Source organism: Cuculus canorus, chromosome 1, assembly GCF_017976375.1.
Source record: "Cuculus canorus isolate bCucCan1 chromosome 1, bCucCan1.pri, whole genome shotgun sequence".
NCBI lineage: Eukaryota > Metazoa > Chordata > Aves > Cuculiformes > Cuculidae > Cuculus > Cuculus canorus.
In genome coordinates, this window is record NC_071401.1 from 80,794,094 (window position 1) to 80,811,402 (window position 17,309).

At 37.6% G+C, this 17,309-nt stretch overlaps 1 protein-coding gene across 4 annotated transcripts in view; it reads left to right on the forward strand.

Annotated features, from left to right (window-relative positions):
* Window positions 1-17,309, forward strand: part of CDKL5 (cyclin dependent kinase like 5) — a 122,015-nt gene that overhangs the window by 33,025 nt on the left and 71,681 nt on the right. For all 4 annotated transcript variants that reach the window (XM_054071407.1, XM_054071427.1, XM_054071438.1 and 1 more), the window contains exons 2-3: window positions 9,353-9,581; window positions 10,088-10,122. In XM_054071407.1, the coding sequence (XP_053927382.1) occupies window positions 9,518-9,581; window positions 10,088-10,122 (99 nt within the window). In that variant the 5' untranslated portion in view covers window positions 9,353-9,517. The remainder of the gene's footprint in view (window positions 1-9,352; window positions 9,582-10,087; window positions 10,123-17,309) is intronic.

Consider the following 17,309-nt stretch of genomic DNA (forward strand, 5'->3'; position numbering starts at 1 on the left):
TGGGCTACAGGGTTCTCGTTCAGCCTTGGTGTGATGTACCTCAGTCGTTGGATAGATTGTAGGGGATGGCAGACTGTCAGCCTTTAGAACTATGTTATTAGTTTCTCGTTTTCCTTTCATCTGTATAGAAGGTAGTTCTACAGGTTTCCTTGTAGCAGAACTGCTCCTTGCCTTGGAACACATTAAGACAAGTATGTGTCTTCCAACCTGGAGTTCACTTGCAACTTTGCAGTTTGAAACAACGATGGCTCACTTCTCTCTGACAGAGACCTTCTGCTTTAGCTAATGCTCTAGTTGTTTTAAATCTGCAGCTGCTAGAATTTCTCATTTTTAAGCTCTGAACTATCCTGATTGTAGTAGATTTATTTCATGCTGTATGAGTTGAAAGTGGATCTTTTGATCATTGAAGAGATTTTTGAGTACAAATATTCAAAAGCAGATAAAAATCGCAACAGCCTGTTTGCTTTACCATCACCTAGTTTCACTATGATTTCAATAGAATTTGAATTTTGTGTTTAGATAAAACAAATGGTGTATTAATATGAATTAAGAGTTGCCCCCAGCATGTTTTCTAATTGTATATAGGTGAATTATTCTTTAGTGTCCATTCACTGATACGGTTAGCAGTGGTGGAGATAAGCATATAATCTCGTGCAAAAGATAATATTCTGGTCTTTGTTGCTTTTGCCTGACTCTATTTTCAAGTTGATTTTTTGCTGTTTTTTGATGGGAACACCATAAATTTTTGGGTTGTTACTGCATTTTTTTTTTTCTCCACTGGAAAGCTGTTTAACACATTTTGCAAATTGACTAGGTCACTCTAAGAGATCTTCCAAGTATGTTGGCAGTAATTTACATAGCAGACTGAAGTTTACCAACCTGAAGGTGTTTCAGGTGGCTCGGCATGAGGGCGTCTGTAGTAACAGCACAAGTTGATTGCTTTGTTGCTGTGCTTTCTCTGCAGTGGATTTGTACTGAAGATAGAATTTATTTCAGGGTTTTCGGTTTAATGCTCCCCAGTCTGTATGTTTATCCAGGGTTGCCACATTCCAGCTGCAAAACACGGCACTTGCCCTGGTTCAGCTTCATGTGATTGGTGATTGTGCGGCTCTCCCAGTTTGTCCAGATCCCTCTGCAGGGCTTCTCTGCCCTCAAGAGTGTCACCAGCTCCCCTCAATTTCGGGAAATCTGCAAACTTAGTTATTAAACCTTCAAATCTTGCATCAAGGTCATTTATGAAAATGTTAAAGAGTATTGGTCCTAAGATGGATCCCTGCAGAACCCTGCTAGTGACTGGTCACCAGACCAGTGTAATCCCATTCACAATGACACTTTCAGCCTGACTTGTCAGCTGATTGCTCACCCTCTGCATTATATGTTTATAGAGCTCTATGTTGGGCCTTTTGTTAGGTGGATAGTGTGAGAAACTGTGTCGAAGGCCTTGATGTTTCTATAGGTTTCAATTTCTCCTTGTTTTTTGAAGCAAGCTGTTTTGAGGTTGATGGAGTTGAGTCTGTCTAATAAAAAAAAGCAAACCCAAACAAAATAAAACCCCCAGCACTCCCCACAAAATCCCTGCTGTACACCATTTGCCTGCTATGTGGTTTAATTATCTGTAATGACTTCAGTGAAAGAAGAATTAATAGTGAAGAGCCTTCAAGTTGTTTCTTTAAATGTTTCCTGCACATATGCTTGCACACTAATCTGAATTTATTTGTGAAGTTACCTGTATTTGGTGGTAGTTGAGCGGCTTCTCTGTCTATCGCAAATTTATGATGACATTGCTTGCAAGGTTAACTTTGTAAAAGATGGTATGGTATTATTTCAAGAAAATGCCTTTGAGTATTTGCCTGGAAAATACATCAAGAAGAAATGTTAAATAATATTTTACTGTAATTACAATAGAATTCTGTTAATTTGCATATATTGTATTCTCTTGTTATTTTAGTATTGAATTTGAGGGGCTCCCTCCTCATATTTTTGTTTGTTCCATGTATTTGATACGTCTTTTTACAAGAAAAAGGGTTTTTTTTTCTTTTTGCTGTAGATAGTGAGCGAGTAATCTCTATTTAATGATACGTTGGTAAATTATAAGGAAGAATAATCATTGCGGTTACTTTGATCTGCATTAGAATGACCACAGAATTTATTTTTGGCATTCATTTGCTATTTATAAACACTTTATATTCACCTTTACTTTTCTGATCATTTATGAGAAAGCTCCATCCCAGCCAAAGCCAGTGCAGAGAGGAATATCTGACTTTTAGAATGTGAACAGGAATTATTTTTAGAGCAATGAAGACAAACTGGGAAGACAGTTTGTCAGATTAAAAGAATTTCGGTTGTGTTTTGTTAGGAGATGGTCTTTTCAAATCACCCAGGTGGATCTGTGAAAGTTTTGGTGGTTGATTCAGTTAGGAATGCATCAGAGGACTCTGTCTACGTGGCCAGGTCTACTGCATCAGTTTTGTGTGCAGACAGCATGGTGGCATAGGATTGCTGATGCAGAGTTCGTGGTTGCTGCCATTGTGGAGATGAACCTAGCAGTGTGCTTTTTGACAGTATGCTGCCAGAGAATATAGGAACCAGAGAGCATGATGGAAAAACTCCAGAGGCCCTTTCGTTCTGCAAATAACCTGCTGAGCCCAAACTTTAGAGCAGTCCTTCAACCGACTGGCTCCTGAGTGCTTTGAACTTGTTCCCTTAAAGATAATATATTGTACTTTTATTGGACACGAACTCCCTCTGCTCGAGACTTTGTCTGAATGTGCTTTTTTTTTTTTTTTTTGTGGTAGAAGAGGAAGACTTTTATGCTCAGCCATTGTTTTTCTTCTAAGCATGAACCTTCAAACACAAACATAGAAATTGAGTCACAAAGTGAATCCTGATGATTAATTCTTAGAAAACAGTAGCTTTTTCAAGTAATTATTTAAGATGAAAAAGCTGTGCCTGTAAAATGATTTGGTAGCCTGGAGATTTAAAGTCCATGGCAGATTGTCAAAGATAATATGGGACTTAAATAGTAAGCAACATGGTAAATTAATATAGGATATGATAGGAGAAGTAAAGATGAAAATGAAAGAACCAACTTCCGAGGAGTAGACTACAAATACTCTGTCAGATAAATAAATATTAGCTTCTTCCACAGGAGTATATTCTATTATGAAATAAGACCTTCTTTTATCTAAAAAATTTATTTTTTTTCCTTGCTTCCCTTTGCCTAATGATGTCTTAGAATACAGAAGTGTGTTTATCTTCAGCTACAAATATTGGACACTTCCATTTGACTGAAGTGAATGCCAAGTGTCAGGCTCCTCCTTGCAGATGAAACTGCAGAGGCTTTGGATTTAACAGGTTGCTGTTGAGAGTGTTATCCACACTCTGGTTGTTTTTCTTCAGCATTGCTACAAGTATAGTGAAGACCACCCAGCATACGTAAGGACCAGCATAAACTGCGTAAGAACCTGTCACACCCGCAACAGATCTGTTAAGGTTTTTATCTGAGAGGAAGACTAAAATGGAAGCAAAACTGTCTTTCCTGTCCTTCTGCTATGACTCATGGGAGCTGCTTTTGTACTCCACGCTTTGATAATCAGTCTGCTTATTTGTTACTATGGTCTTAGAAGCATCCTGCTAAGCACCCACTCTTTTGAGTTGGCCACAGCTGTTAGCAAAGCTCATAAATCCTGTGTTTTAACTTTGAGAAGTGCATTTAGTTCATACATCCAGGATGAGCTGAAACTATTTTTGAATCCGTACTTGCATACGAAAGGAAGATCACTTGCAGAACAAGATAAACCAAATGAAATAGTCATAGGTGCCCTGGTCTTCAAGCTCGGTTTTCCTTTAGGAATTTAACCAGACAGGTGTCTTTAATAGTTGGGAGTTGATTAAGCCTTTTTCCTAGTTGTGTGCTTGTTGCGGGATGGGAGCATTGTTCAGATTCTTCCCTCCTGCACCCCTGGCCCTGCTGCCGTGGAGGTATGCTGTTTTTTAGGCCAATGACAAATGTGTGACAGTGACTTCCCCTGATGTATGACTCATCCAGATGAGTTTGCGTTTTTCGGCTATTAAAAAAAAAAAGGCAAACCAACTGCTCCAAAAACCAGCAACAGTGAAGTAAAGTTCCAGTGATGATATTAGCAATGTCAATTAAAGCTTGCTGGAACTGAATTTTAAAATCCCTGAGCTTGTGCTAGAAACCTTGGTGTTTTACTTTTTATAATTTGTCCAAGTTTGTCAGTTTTCTGAATTTTGTATTTATTTTCACCAGCTGTTCTTTTCATTCCTTTTTTTTTTAATGAGCAGAGGAGGATAGATTAAAGCTTAGTATATGAAAAATGGCTAGCATAATTCCATATTCTTGTTGCTTTTCACTTCTTCAGCTCTTCCTTTTTTCAACTTTCATATTGTGGGTTTCCTCATATTACGAAATCTTGATATCTCTTCCTCTAGAATCTTGTCCCACCATAAAATTGGAAAATAAGTAGTATATTTTTTCCAAATGCAGGAGTGAGACTGGCTGAACTTCACTAGCAATATGATTATTTTTTTTTTCTTTCCTGCATTCTTAAGGTCGTACTATTAATCACAGCTGTTCAGATACTGAATTGGTTCTTCTTTATCTCTAATTCCTCATAATACTCTTGACGCATTCTTCTGGATCAAGAAATCCTCTAAAATTTCTCCCAACTGTTTTCTTAATCCTGTCACTTGTATATTCTGCTATAACACTGAATTGGGTGCTTGTAACTTCAATTAGGGTTTTCTTGGAAAATCTCAAATAGAACTACACATAAAAAGGGGAGTAAAAGGAAGAGGTGCTATAGTAGTGATACATCATGACTAATAGAGGTGGTGTTTCCTTTCATGTGTGTACCTTGTACAACAGAAAATGTGCCGGGATTGGGATTAATGCGTAACCATCAGAGACAGATACTTACGTAGTATGAGTTCTTTATGTCTGTTTACTGGTCCTGTCTTTTGTCAGTGAGCGGATGAAAACATATCCAGCCTCTAGAAATTCTCAATAGTATCTTCTTCGTGAATAAAAGTAATAAATAAAAGATTAAGTTTATTTCCTGTTTTGGGAGAGCAAGAGAGGTGTATTCAGCAAGGTGCAAATTGCATTCTTTCTGTCTTGATATATTAAATGAACTGTATACTTCATATAGAATATACTGATATATGAATCTAACTGTATTTCTAGAATAGATTTTTCGTATGTTTTGTGAAGACAGATGTCTACCTCAAGTTTTTTGTAACTGTCATTAAATGTCACAACTAACTGTGTAGAAAGTGTTCCCCCCAGCTATTGATGAGTATGAAATGATGGATAGCAGTTCTATTTAGGACTGAGGCCTTGGAGTGAGTGGCTAAGTTGGATCCTTTTGGGTGATGCTCTAGAATTCTTAATGGTAGTGAAGGAAAAAGGAATTGGGGAAGAGCTACGTTTTTCCCCCATTGTTTTAATTTAAATGCAAATGATCAGGTACCTTAATGCTGTAAAAATCTGTATGTTCATTCCCAGAATGTTCATACAAGTTTTGGGTTTTACATACAAGCCTCATATGCTATTGCAAAACAACCACATTTGTGTCAAAATCTTGCACTGTTATAATTCTGGGGTAAGTAAAACTAGCTTGTTCATTTAACGATGTTTAATTTTGCTCAGTTGGATCTGTGTTTTGTAGAATGCCGTGGTAACATTAAGACCATGTCTGAGATCTCTTGCTTCAGTTCATAAGTTGTTGATGTAGTGTGAATCGGGCTGCCTCAGAAAGAGGTGTTAGGAGAATGGGTGATATTTCCCCACTGAGAACCTTAAAGAGGTAAGGAATGGCATTGTTTCCTCTTCTGCAAGGGGAGATTCTAGCCAACAGGGAACTTATCAAAACAGACCTATATGGTGCACAGTGCAAGGAATGAAATAGTGGTGGCTATTAATAAGGTTTTCCTTGCTATTTCCAGAGTTCAGCTTGAAATAATTTGGTCTGTCTGCTCTAAGTTACAGAAAAATATAGTTCTTGCTATGGATAGCTTTCTTGAAGTTACTTTCCCGGTTAAAACTTCTAGATTGAATTTTTTTCTTTATTTTTATTATTACAGTTAATTTCTCTGTCATTCATGAGACTGTGTCATTCATGGAGTTTTGAGTTCATGTTACCAGATTCCCTGCAAGAATGGGTGATTTTAAAAACAAGAATGGCAGAAAAATCCCTAAAAGTTCAATGGGTGCTGCCACTGAACAAGTTTTTTTTTAGCAGTTTCTCAGTCTTTCAGAAGCTTTTGAAGGCAGAGATCTCAAACAAGTATATACGTCTTGTCTAGGGATTAGATGAGTCTAGGTAGTCTGAGTTCACTAATGTTGCGGAGGAGAACTAGTTTGAATTACTGCACTACCTGAGCAGATGTGGCAAAAAAAGCTGGGACAAAAAGTGTTGGGGTTTTAATTGATACTACCACTACATGCTGCTTATTGATTAATTAGTTCTCTTTCTCATTTTCAATCATTTCAAGATTAGTTTCTCATAAAGCGCTCTCAGTGGAGTTGTACACAAAGATACCTCTGAATCTAGCGCAGAAGAGATGCGATGCTCATCTGTGGTTTTGGTGAATGAACATTAATAAGTGAGTTGACAGACTCTTACCGTTATGCTTTTACATGTGGGTGCTGCTCTAGGTGCCTTGAGTCCAGGGGCACCAGTGTAAGTAGATCAGCTTTCCACAGCTGTTTTAATGAAGTGAAAAGGGAAACTGCATGGTTGGTAGGGAGAGGGAGATATTTAGTACTGAATTTCAAGAAAGTCAACTGCTTGCAGATCTAACCCTTATTTCACAATTAAAAGGATACATACTGTGAATACACTTACAGAAGTGTTAAAAATATAAATAAAAAATAGTGGATCACAAGCTGCATTCCTATGTAGCTTTAAGTACTTCATAGGACATTTAGAAATTATGAATGAGAGGAAATCTGAGTTTCTAATACATCTCAAGCTTCTGCGCTGTTTCCTTGCAATCCAAGAAGTATTGTGCACACTGTAAGGCAGAAGGACAATGTATGGTAATAACATTAGCAGATAAGTAATGAATGTTATCACAAACTTATTAATGAATAATGTTGGGAACTGAAGTAGCAAATTAGGTGATATTGAATAATTCTAACAGGAAACAGGATATATGCTTTCTGACAGTTCCTTTTTTTTCTGGAAAGTATTTTTGCTGTTCTAAATGTGGCTGCTGTGTTTCTTGTTTACATTATGGCAGTAATGGTCTCTGTAGCGGTATTTCTGTTACTCGGCTGCATGGGGAGAGCCAGCTGCACCAGTGTGCCTGCCACCAGCCCTTTTAAGTAGAAAACTGAAGCAGCTCAGTGCAGGCTCTGTTCTTATGTTGTTAGGTGCAACTGAGCAGATGCTTCTGCTCTTCCAGGAGCCCATTTTGTAGTTGATTACTGTAACCAGAAAGCCCGGCCAAACAGCACAAAGACTTTTGTGAGAAAGAGGTGCCAAATGAGATGGGACGAGAGTATATGGAAGGGAAAGTAAAGGGTATTTTATACAATTCACAAGTGTAGAAAAAATCTAATTAATTAAAACAGTAAATTAAACCACTGAAATAATCTATTAAGGAGCTGGTAACCTTTTAAAAAACAAAAGCAAACGAAAAATCCCTTACCATCCCTTTCTTTAGGAAATACTACTTTATTTTCAAAGTTTTTCCAAAATGCTGTGGTTGATTAACTCCTGAAGTTGCTTTTAAAATAACACACACACAGGTTATCTCCCTGAGTCTTAGTGAGGCTATTGTCCTTGTGCTTTTCCTCCACTCTTGAGTCATCCTTTTAATTACGTGTGACTTAGTCAACACAAGGTTTTTGGCCAGCACCCACAGCTTACAATGAAATAGCAGTGAGACTTCTCCTTTGTGTGAGCTGAACCCAGTATCATTTGGTCACACTCACCCATTACACATAAGTTAATTAAATGGATTCTCTTCTATCCTACCATCTTATTCCTCATAAGCAGTCCTGCTCTTGGAGCACTGAAGTATGGTAGTATCATAGTATAGTTAGGGTTGGAAGGGATCTTAATGATCATCGAGTTCCAACCCCCTGCTGTGGGCAGGGACACCCACTGGATCAGGCTGCCCAACGCCCCATCCAACCTGGCCTTGAATGCCTCCAGGGATGGGGCATCCACAACCTCCCTGGGCAACCTGTACCAGTGCCTCACCACTCTCATAGTGAAGAAATTCTTCCTTATGTCTAGTCTAAATCTGCCCCTCTCCAGTTTATACCCGTTCCCCCTTGTCTTATCCCCACAAGCCTTTATGAACAGTCCCTCCCCAGCTTTCTTGTAGCCCTTTCAGGTACTGGAAGGTCGCTATCGGGTCTTCACTGAGCCGTCTCTTCTCCAGGCTGAAGAAGCCCAAGTCTCTCAGCCTGTCCTTGTAGGGAAGGTCCTTCAGCCCTCCGATCATCTTTGTAACATGCAAATTATATATTTCCGATTCATGATGATGTTATTTTAGCATTTTTCCCATTTTTGAATGTGGGATACATGCCTTTTAATAGTGGAAAAAGTGCAGTCTGAATTAGCAAACCCAAACTTGAGTGTGTTTAGTTTCTTGTTCAGTCGTAGGAGTTTGATAGATGTGAACCTAAAACAGAGACAAACTTTGTACTTTCACCTGTGTATAGCTGCTTGATTTGACAAATTATTTCAGTGTTTGGGAAACATGGGAAAAAAACTTTGAAAACATTTTTTACTGTTTGTTATATTTCTGTTAAATAAACTGATAACAGAAGTAACTTTCTAAATATGATTGCTAGTCAGTTCATCAAATAATTTCCTGTAATTTTTTAACAATCACAGAAAATAGTAGTAGAATAATGTTTTTGTACTGTTCAGTGTTCTTTCTACCTTATTCTTTTTGTCATTACAGTGGACAACTAATGAGTTGACTAAACATGATTTCTTTTTATACCTAGCTGTCAACATACACCAAACTGAGAACATAAGTAATTACAGGTGTCTTTTTCCTCACTGAGGTAGTTCCTATCAACATTTTTGTTTGCTTTTGTTGCGTAGAAAATAACTTTAAGTTAGTTGTTATTGTTGAAGACATCCTAAGTATGGGATTACAAGGCCGACTGTTCTGTCAGATACATGATATCAGTAGGTTCCATCTGTTACAGGTGTTGCTGAGCTCTCTTGATCATGAAATGTAGAAGTAAACTAATTGTCTGATACAATTGTATATTGGTGTGATTTGTATGTTTACCACCACACTATCTTACTGAAATGAAACAAAGTACTAATTACATTATTTTCTCATCTTTCCCCAGGAAGCTACTGATTGCCTAGAAATTCAGAGTGTGAGAAGTCTGGCTGATCAAGTTGGAATTCCTTGTTTTGCCAAGAGCCTTTTCACAGTTGCCTTTTGCAAAATCTTTGGACGCTCCCCATTGTGCCATGTTTTGTGGCTCTTCCTGTAAGAGGAATTTGTCTTGATGAAGATTCCTAACATTGGTAATGTGATGAATAAATTTGAGATCCTTGGGGTTGTAGGTGAAGGTAAGTAGTATTCTAATAAGAAATGAATTGGAATTTTTTGTAGGTTGACTTAGTCCTCTTGATGGTAGTAATTTTTTGTATGCAAACTATGGCTTGCACGCAGATCTTAAACACTAGTTTATTCTCTACAGCTCCTTCTAATTCCATTCTCAGATGGAAGGGAAATGGGACAGTTTTGTGGGGTTTGAGGGGTTTCCGCCTGTGTTCTTTTTTTTTAAAGTTTATTATGTTAAATTCTCTTCAGTGATACGGGGGAGATGTAAGTTATCAAACTGCTCTGTGAGAAAATTTAGAAAAATCATTCCAGCATTTTAAAAACCATTTACTTTCAAGCAATTTTTATGAAATGGTTTCATTGCACAGAAACTTAGTGTGGTACCTGTATGTGCAAGTTCTGGAAAATAATACTAGGAACAATATTATTTCTATAGCGAGGAGGTGACTAGAGACTGTTTTATATTGCTGCTTTTTCTATTTTGAGATGGTTTATCTTTTCTTTGTTTCAGGAGCTTATGGTGTTGTACTTAAATGCAGACACAAGGTAAGTAAAGTCCTTTAAGTCAGAGAGAAATGTTGGTGTTTGGGTGAATCAATGACTTCTGATGAGAACTCAGATGTTACTTTGTATGAGATATGGCAACTCTGCTGGACTTTTCCTTGCAGGCAATTATTCAGTTTTTTAATTGCAATACTGTAAGAAGAGATGGCTACATCTAGTAACAAACTTCTTTTTTTTTTTTTTTTGATGTTTGGTGTTTGTCTGAAATATATTGATTATTACTACTGTTTCATTAATCTCAAGTAAGAGTTTTTTAGAAAGAAAACACATTGTTTTGCAATGCTGTTTATACTCAAGCAGTCTCAATTGGAATGCCAATTTAATTGCTAAATACTACTGTATAAGCACTTACATGTCTTTGGGGAGCAAGGAGTGGGATCCATGTGAAATTTGTTCAGCTGCTGAACAATCAGACTGCAGCAAGAAAGCACTGACTTTTATGCTTGTTGATTTTAATTTGGAAGAGGAACAAGTTAAAAAAGAAAAGTAAAAAATTCTGTTTCAGACAAAAATGAAGCCTGGCAACCTGTCTACACTATTTTAACTACTGTTTAAGTTGGATGTATTTGAACTTGCTGCTCATCAGCAGCGAACTCTGATGTGAACTACTTTGCTGTCTTTGGAGCTGCAGTTTAGTCATATGTCAAAACAACTTCTACTTCTCTGAGGCAAAATGCTTCAGAATCATAAAGGAATCATTTGTAGTGATCCAAGAATGCATGAAATTTTGTAAATAGTTCATAACTTTAGAGAAAGTTAACACTGAAGAGGACCTGCATTCCTGTGGTGGCTTTTAGCATGTACACAGGACTGTTGCAGAGGACATATAGTTGTATTTGGAGTGGCTTAGACTATTATATTGCCTTAAAAAAATGAACTAAAAATAGAACTTGAAAAGATCCTATCTCAAGGTGAAGCGTTGTTGGGCTTAGGGGAGACTAAAACAATATAATAGCTTTGATAAATGGGATATTTTAGGATAATATTTCAGGGTGAAAGTTTGAGGCAGCTTTCATCTTTATGGAAGGTAACCTCACCAAGACTCAAGTTTCTTGGATTTCCTGCGTTGCTGAGTGAAATTTAGCCTCTGCATGTCTATAGTCATGTCCTTGTCCAGAAGAGTTCAGAACTCCAAAAGCATGGCATAACGGCAGAATAATCTGTTGTCTCAGTTCCTATAAGAAAACCTTATGGTATACTAGATGACTAGAAGGGCAAGGCTTTCCTTTAGCACAAGAAGGTGCTTCTTCCTACAGCCTGTTAGCGTTGCAGTATTTTTGATGCAGGTATAGTATCTACTAGGCCAACCTTGGTCATGTTCCCTCGGCATATACTGCTTTTCTTTTTGTGCGAAGCTAGCAATTATGTGTAAGAATTTGAACATAGAAGTAATTTGTATTCATTTTTATGAATAGTAGCGTTTATTATAAATAATGCCAGGATCACATTCTTGGCTGTTTTTAAGTCAATGTATCTCCATTGTATTGGTGAAAAGGTAGATTTTGTGTGAAATGGGGACCTGCACCCCCACTTGCAATAATTTTCCATCATATAATCCACCAGTTCTTCACTAAATATGCAGCTTTTTGCTCCAGTGCATTTCATCAGGGTGTGTTTGATTTGAATAGGAGAGAATGACATAAGGAACAAATACCTTGTCATTATTATATACTTTTTTTTCTTTGCCAAGGGAACATTATCAGAAAAGCTAAAGTAGATCCTCTAGAATGACTGTGTTTACATTACTATACAGCATGTTTTTAATCATGCTTTATTGCTAATTGTGGTTTGTGCATAAAGATTACTTGTTTATCTGGGTTTTTTTCCTGACGTGAGGCTAATACAAATAATTTTGAGATAAAGCAGATCTGATGTTCTGAAAAGCTTTTTTTTTTTCTCTCTTAATGAGAGCACTTTTCATAAGGAAATATGCTGGAGTGTGGTGTGTTTGAAAATAGTAGAAATACATTTTTATATTAACAGACTACTAAAGTAGGCTATCTTGGCTTATTTACTGAATCTCAGCTATGTTTTCTGAAAAGAAAAGCCATTTGAACAGTTCAGCAGTCTCAGAGATCACGGCTGAGGAAAAGAATCTTTGCTTATGTTTAAGACTTGACAAATATTTGCCCTTTAAGCAAAACCACTGTCCCCTTTACTTTGCAGTGTGGGCTTGCAGCTTCATGCAGAGTTATCTTTTGCTAATAGGGACTTAGGCACAAGTGTTAGGAGAACTCTGACATCAGATAAAAAACTAATAGAACAACATTGTGACATTAAATCAATAGAATAATAGAAAAGAGCTGCTGGGAAGGCCATAGGTGGTGCCCAAAGACAGACACACCGAAGAAAGTAGCCTAGAGGGAAGAATTAGGCTGAAAGTCAGTATGATATACTGTGAGATAAAAAAACTGTGCATACAAGGGCTAACATTGAAAATTGTAGCTACACGTAGGAGGTGTTTAGAGAAATGAGGTGAATGCATCCGTAGATGAGACTGTGTCTAGGTAGACAAGATGATGACACTGGAACAAGGGTTCATTTGTCAGAATAAGGCAGAGCTCACCATAGAGCCAGGCTTAAAAGGATTCATGCTAACAGGCAATCAAACCAGAGCTGTTCTAATGCTTTGAAAGCAGTGATTCAAACTTCTGATTTAGTTCCCATCCGCAGAGCATGCATAGTGTAAACAGTTTGCTTTCTCTAACCAGGATTTTGTCAATGTTCAGTTGAATCTTTGAGAAGGATAAAGATACAAGTCTAACAAAAGTAATTTTTTCTTCAGAGCAGGATTTCATGATTATCTGGTAGATAAGGAGTAGACTGTATCTCAACAAATGAGCGTGAAACACTCAGACACCTAAAGCTGATCATTATATAAATAGCAAAGTATGGTAGCTGATCATTTTCTACTTTTAGACCTGCTGGTGTGGGGAGCTGGTAGAAACTTGCAGGAAAAAACACTGAAAATATGCAAAAGGGAAGATGCCTATGTACCTGTATCTGTAAATGTATGGGGATGTTATAGGTTAGCTGGGTGTGCAGGAAGGTACATGGTGATGCAAATCTAAATGCACAGCAGAAGTGCATGAATTCTTTTAGATCTACCCTTTCTCTTGCAGTGTGCCATGTTACCAATGTCCTTGGAGCATGAAGGAATACAGTTTAATGATTTAGAAATTTAATGCCAGTTGTTCTTATTAGTAAATCTCCTGCCTAACAAGATGCTTTTTCTGGTCTTTTCTTTCAGATATGTGTCTGATTTTGGTTGTTCTTTATAGTATAAGATATTTTTTGACCTTTTTCTTTAAGAGAAACACCACTGAATTCCCTTATTAAAAACAGACAAAAAGAAATGTTATTTTATAGAATCAATTTGCCACTGCAGTTTATTGATGAATATTGAAGGATAACCCCTTTACGTTTGTTACTCTTGGGCAATTTCCTTTTAGCTTAATATTTAATTTTGTCTTGTTTGAGCCTTCAGTAACACTCTTGCATTGTCTACTGATAAGTTTTGTGTGTCTCAGACTCTCTGAAAGAAATATTTTCTGACTTCTTAAAGAAGGGTATAGTTTATGCATTAGACAATGTAATGGATACACCTATGTAAATGAATCATTAGATGTCATATAAGTATCTGAGGCTTTTCCATGTATTCTATCACTAAATCCCCTACTGATCAGCAGTGTCATATATTTTGCCTTTGAAATCGATGTTTTACTGTGCCTCTGGGTAGCCCATCTCCACTTCTGCACTCTTAACACTATTTATTTGTATTTTGAGCTCAGTCAGGAATTCCCTGTTTACCAGTGCTGGCCAGCTTGAGAAACTTTTCCCAGCTTTCTGTGTTTTGGAATGGGCTGTTCCTGTTCTTTGAGAAAGTCATGCTTGTGGAACAACCAGCCCACCTAGACCCTCTTACTCTTTAGGGCTTCCTCTAAGCAGATCCTTGAACAAGATGAAATCTATTCTAGTGAAGGTCCAGGATTGTAATTTTGCTGTCCCTCCTTCTTAATTCTTTCCAGATCTTAAATTCCACTATGTCATGGTGGTTTGCATCAGGAGGTGCTGGTCTGTTTTAATCCCAGTAAGAAAGGCACTCAGACTCTGTAATATATCGTTTAAAGTGCTATTTCTTTATACTGTTAGCTTTAATGAAGTAAAAATAGTACAGATAATCTTGCATCTCTCTAGATGCTGGCAACCTTGAGTTATGCAGCATCAAATGAGCCTCTGATTAGGGCGCAAAGTACTATGCAGACCATGTCCGTAAGAAAGGGTTACCCCATTATTCATGCTGTTATGGGATTTTGTTACAAGAAAACTCAACCATTTCTACTGTCAAACAGAACGGATGTTGATGTGCAAAATTCTTGCTGTGCTATTAGATTAAAGGCAAGGCCTCGCAAGTGATAAAATTGTAGCTGCTGAGTGGGAGCTGCCTGCAGGCTCCTCTGGTACAGTGAGCTGGCTGAATGTGTCCTGCAGCCAAGGGCTTTGTGCCACAGGCCTGGGCTTCCTCATGTTAACTCTGATCTGCATCACCGACTCCTCAATGTACAATGGCCTTCTGGTCAGGGTGACTGCACATTGTCGTTGCCTCTTAGGTTCTCATCAACCTTTGCATTCCTATTAGTTCATTGTTCAGGCGTGTCAAGAAATTGCCTTCTGCATCTTACAAAAATCTCCCGATAGCTTCCATCATGCTATATTGCCCTGGCAGCAGATGTTGTAGTGCTGAGAGTCCTTTGTGAAAACTGGACTTTATTGTAAGGCTTCTCTTAAGAAGTTTTGGTCTATTTTGGTCTCTTGATCAGGTGCTTTGAAGCAGACACCTACCCTAATGTCATCTGTGGTTTTCTGTCTTCTAACCCTCATACAAAAATTGACTTGTTTCTTACCTATTTCAGAGCAAATGTCTGTGCATTAAAATCCCACTTTCCTTTGCAAAAGTTTCCTTGCCCTCATAGCTCATCCTCCTCAAAATATCCTGCATCTGTTCATGACAGTGCTCCAGTCATACAAGCTATCCCACCACATTTTATGTAATTTTAGGGAGTGATTTCATCATCTTGGATGGCAAGATAATGCATGTCTCTATAAATGTGCACTGACTTCTAGTTCTTCCTTTTTGTTTCCTTCAACACTTGAATTTTGTGTGCTGGCACCTGTGACCTGGTCATGCTGCTTTCAAAGAGGGAATGAGTGCTTCCTACCGCCAGAAAATCTGGGACCTCCCTGATGTTATAATTTTAAAAATGGAGTCCTGAATGTGCCTGGTAGATGTTGAATCCCTTTTCCAAATTCTATATCTGCTCATGTTATTAACAATGTCTTACTATTCTGACTGGAAATCTGCTAAACCTTCTTTTTATGTTAATGAGTTTCTCGTTAGTGTCAAAATTAAAATTTAAGTGTACTTGTTTTTAAAAGTTGTGTTTATCTTAAGTGTGTACTGTTTTCTAACATTTTTGCTTTAGATCTGGCTTTTGAGGTTCATTAGTTCTCCATGTGTTAAGCCAAGTGCTCGGACTGAACAATGCAGTCTTCATTGTTTATCTTCAACTTTTTTTCTGGTATTATCTTCTGTACTGAAATGGATACAACTGTTTTTCTTTTACTTTTGGATTTGACTGATTTGACAGTAGTTCCTGTTTGAATGACTGAGAAATGAAATGATGAGTAAATGAAAAATCAGAGTTCCCAAATTGAGCACAGATTGCTGTCTGCATTTTTTCCACTCAATGTTACAATCTTTTTTCATAATGGACATAGTATGAGCTTACATAAGACTTTTCTACTCACCTAGAGAATAAACTATCACTGTCTGTTATTTGAACCCTAGAATACTAGCTGTACTGATTCAGAAGTTTCTGGTTCTTGGTGTTTGTATTTCATGAAACCTGTTGTAGTACTGTGAGTTAGGAGAGCTGTTTCTGCCTGCTTTTGATAGAGATAGATACTAGGTATAATATTGCTATTCAACTTTTTAATGACTGATCTGTGTGTAAATATGGAAATACTGCTGTTAAAAGTTATGGCAAACAGACTGCAGTGGGTAAGCAATAGAAAGTAATGCAGAGCATTTAGCATTACATGGCAAGTGATTCAATTCAGGCAAAGCATATTTTAAATATTTATGTTTCTTCATATATGATTGATTTTCAAAATTAGAACCATCCAGCAAAATTTGAATTATGTTAGGAGCATTTTGAACGCTCAGTTTTGTCATTTCAAAGTAAAGCTGAAAGCTCAGTAATGCATAGACTTTTCCCAATCTCTATGTATACCCTGATATACACAACAGAATGGTTTTGAGTCAGATGAGTTCGGCTAGCTCAGTGTCATAAAAGTGACTTTGTTAGAGGTAAACAATGTATTAAGAACTGGGCAGGCAGGTTGTGATACTCCCCAGAGTATTCACAGCCTCTAATTGGTACAGTGCTACTGGAAAGTCATTATCACCAGAATATTCTAGCACAGATTATGCCAGCAGTGTGTTTTTTATTATCTTATCCTGTGCCTAAAGCCATCTGTCCTTTAAGTCTTCTACTTGCCCATGCATTCTGTTTAAAGTATTAACTGGTATTTCTGTATATTGTCTATTCTGTCCTTATGCATTTTTATATACCTCAATTTACATATAGTTATCCGTCACCTAAAGCCAGGTAAAAAGTACAGGGCCAGATCTTACTGTTTTATGTTTAAGATGTCACATTTTCTTTGTCATTGTTGCTATTGCTATTGCTATCTCATTGCTGCCTCTATTTGGTTATGCCCTCAGATTTTTTCCTGATATTTTTCTTTGATTTTTTTTTTATATGTAATTAAAAGCCACATTGCTAATTTTCATAGAATCATAGAATTGTTAGGGTTGGAAGGGACCTTAAAAATCATCCAGTTCCAACCCTGCTGCCATGGGCAGGGGCATTCCACTGGATCAGGCTGCCCAAAGCCCCATCCAACCTGAACACCTCCAGGGATGGGGCATCCACAACCTCCCTGGGCAACCTGTACCAGTGCCTCACCACTATCATAGTGGAGCAATTCTTCTTAATGTCCAGTCTAAATCTGCCCCTCTCCAGTTTATACCCGTTCCCCCTTGTCCTATCCCCACAAGCCCTTATGAACAGTCCCTCTCCAGCTTTTTTGTAGCCCCTTCAGGT